Here is a 1,520-nt window from a genome sequence, read left to right on the forward strand (position 1 = left end):
GGGGAGGAGGGGGAGGGGGAGGGGGAGGAGGAGGAGCTCCGGGCCTGAGGAGGCCGACGACACCTACCTGGTGGTGCAGAGCTGCACCTCCCCCATCAGATACTTGGGCGCCTGCTCCTTGATCTGGATCTTGTTTTTTAGAGCCGCCTGACAGAACGTCCCGTCCAGGAGGATCTGGAAAGGCTCGCGGAAGCCGTAGTTGTGCCGGTAAAACGACAGGAGTTTCTTGGCGGTTTTCTGCCGCTTGATCTTCATTCTCGTGCTGCCGCCGGGGGAGGGGGGAACGGAGCAAGGCGCTGCGCGTGCGCAACCCGGCGGTGCAACCGCTTTCTCGGTTCCCCCGGAGACACAGGAGCAGGGACCCAAGGGCCGCAAGAGGGAGGCACCTCTGGATGACGCTAAACATTGACTTGATTTGTTTCTCTCGCTCTCAGTTTCCTTGGATGCTCCCAAAACCTACCGCCGAGGTTTCCTCACCCCCGCGACATCCACCACCCGCAGCATTTCGTATTTATTGTAATTTGTTTTTAAATTTCAGATTTCCAGCACCTCCCATTGAGTATATTCACTCCAAAGCACAATTCTGTTCGCTTCACACGTGCGGCATCTGCTACTCCTTACCTCCCCCTCCCCGCTGGCTTTTAATTTGATGCAAGTATTTTTAAAGTGAACCCTCAATTAACAACATCTCCCTCAGAACTCCAATTGTTTACATTTGCCTATTTCTGATTTCCCGAAGGTTACAATGATATTTGTTATTTCGCTAAATAAAAACGGAAATTACCGCGTATGCTGGAAATTAGAAGCAACAATATAAATTGCTGGGAAAGCTCAGCAGGTCTAGCACAGAGAGAGAGACAGAGAAATCAGGTCTAATTTTCCGGGTCCAGTGACCCTCCGTCAGAAGTTAAACCCGGACCTGCTGAGTTTTCCCAGTTGTTTCTGTTTGGGTTATTTCGGGACCGTGCCCGCCGATGATTCGCTTCCCCCGGCCCGGGGCCGAGTTTCCGGCGGGCACTTTCTCCTCGCCCTCCCACTTCCGCTTCTCTCTCTGCCTGCGCGAACATGGCGTCTCGGAGGGAAGGAGCTTCTGCCGCCGCGGCCTCTGCTGCCCTTGGCTCTCCCGTCAAACAGGTTCAGATCGACGGGCTGGTAAGTGGAGACACCCGGGGACCGGGCCCGGGCCCGGGCTTTAATAGAGCCGGAAGCTCGGGGTGGTCGGTGTCCGCGTCCCGTCTCCAGACCCGGTGGTAAATTTATTTCAGATGTTCTTCCAGTAGTTTCCGGGCTCACCTCCTGCGGTTCTCGATTGCTCACGTCCAGGTCCGGCAGCCTGGTTATTCCACACACACACACACACGGTTATCTCTGTGTTGGAGCCCGATGGTCAGACACGTGTGTGGAGCTTTACTACAGAAACGCTGGTATTTCTCCGTTCTCCATCCGAGATGTATTTGATGGTCTCCCTTCCGACCACACCCCCCCCCCCCCCCCCCCCCCCCCCCCCCCCCCCCCCCCCA

The 1,520-nt window shown here is 56.1% G+C and overlaps 2 protein-coding genes across 2 annotated transcripts in view; one reads left to right on the top strand and one right to left on the bottom strand.

The window, feature by feature from the left end:
• utp23 (UTP23 small subunit processome component) overlaps window positions 1-834 on the bottom strand; it is an 8,651-nt gene extending 7,817 nt beyond the window's left edge. The window contains exon 1 of the mRNA XM_043689000.1: window positions 68-834. Coding sequence (XP_043544935.1) covers window positions 68-255 — 188 coding nt within the window. The 5' untranslated portion in view covers window positions 256-834. The remainder of the gene's footprint in view (window positions 1-67) is intronic.
• A 204-nt stretch (window positions 835-1,038) lies between these two features.
• eif3hb (eukaryotic translation initiation factor 3, subunit H, b) overlaps window positions 1,039-1,520 on the top strand; it is a 113,289-nt gene continuing 112,807 nt past the window's right edge. The window contains exon 1 of the mRNA XM_043688999.1: window positions 1,039-1,152. Within this exon, the coding sequence (XP_043544934.1) occupies window positions 1,066-1,152 (87 nt within the window). The 5' untranslated portion in view covers window positions 1,039-1,065. The remainder of the gene's footprint in view (window positions 1,153-1,520) is intronic.

Source organism: Chiloscyllium plagiosum, chromosome 4, assembly GCF_004010195.1.
Source record: "Chiloscyllium plagiosum isolate BGI_BamShark_2017 chromosome 4, ASM401019v2, whole genome shotgun sequence".
Taxonomy (NCBI): domain Eukaryota; kingdom Metazoa; phylum Chordata; class Chondrichthyes; order Orectolobiformes; family Hemiscylliidae; genus Chiloscyllium; species Chiloscyllium plagiosum.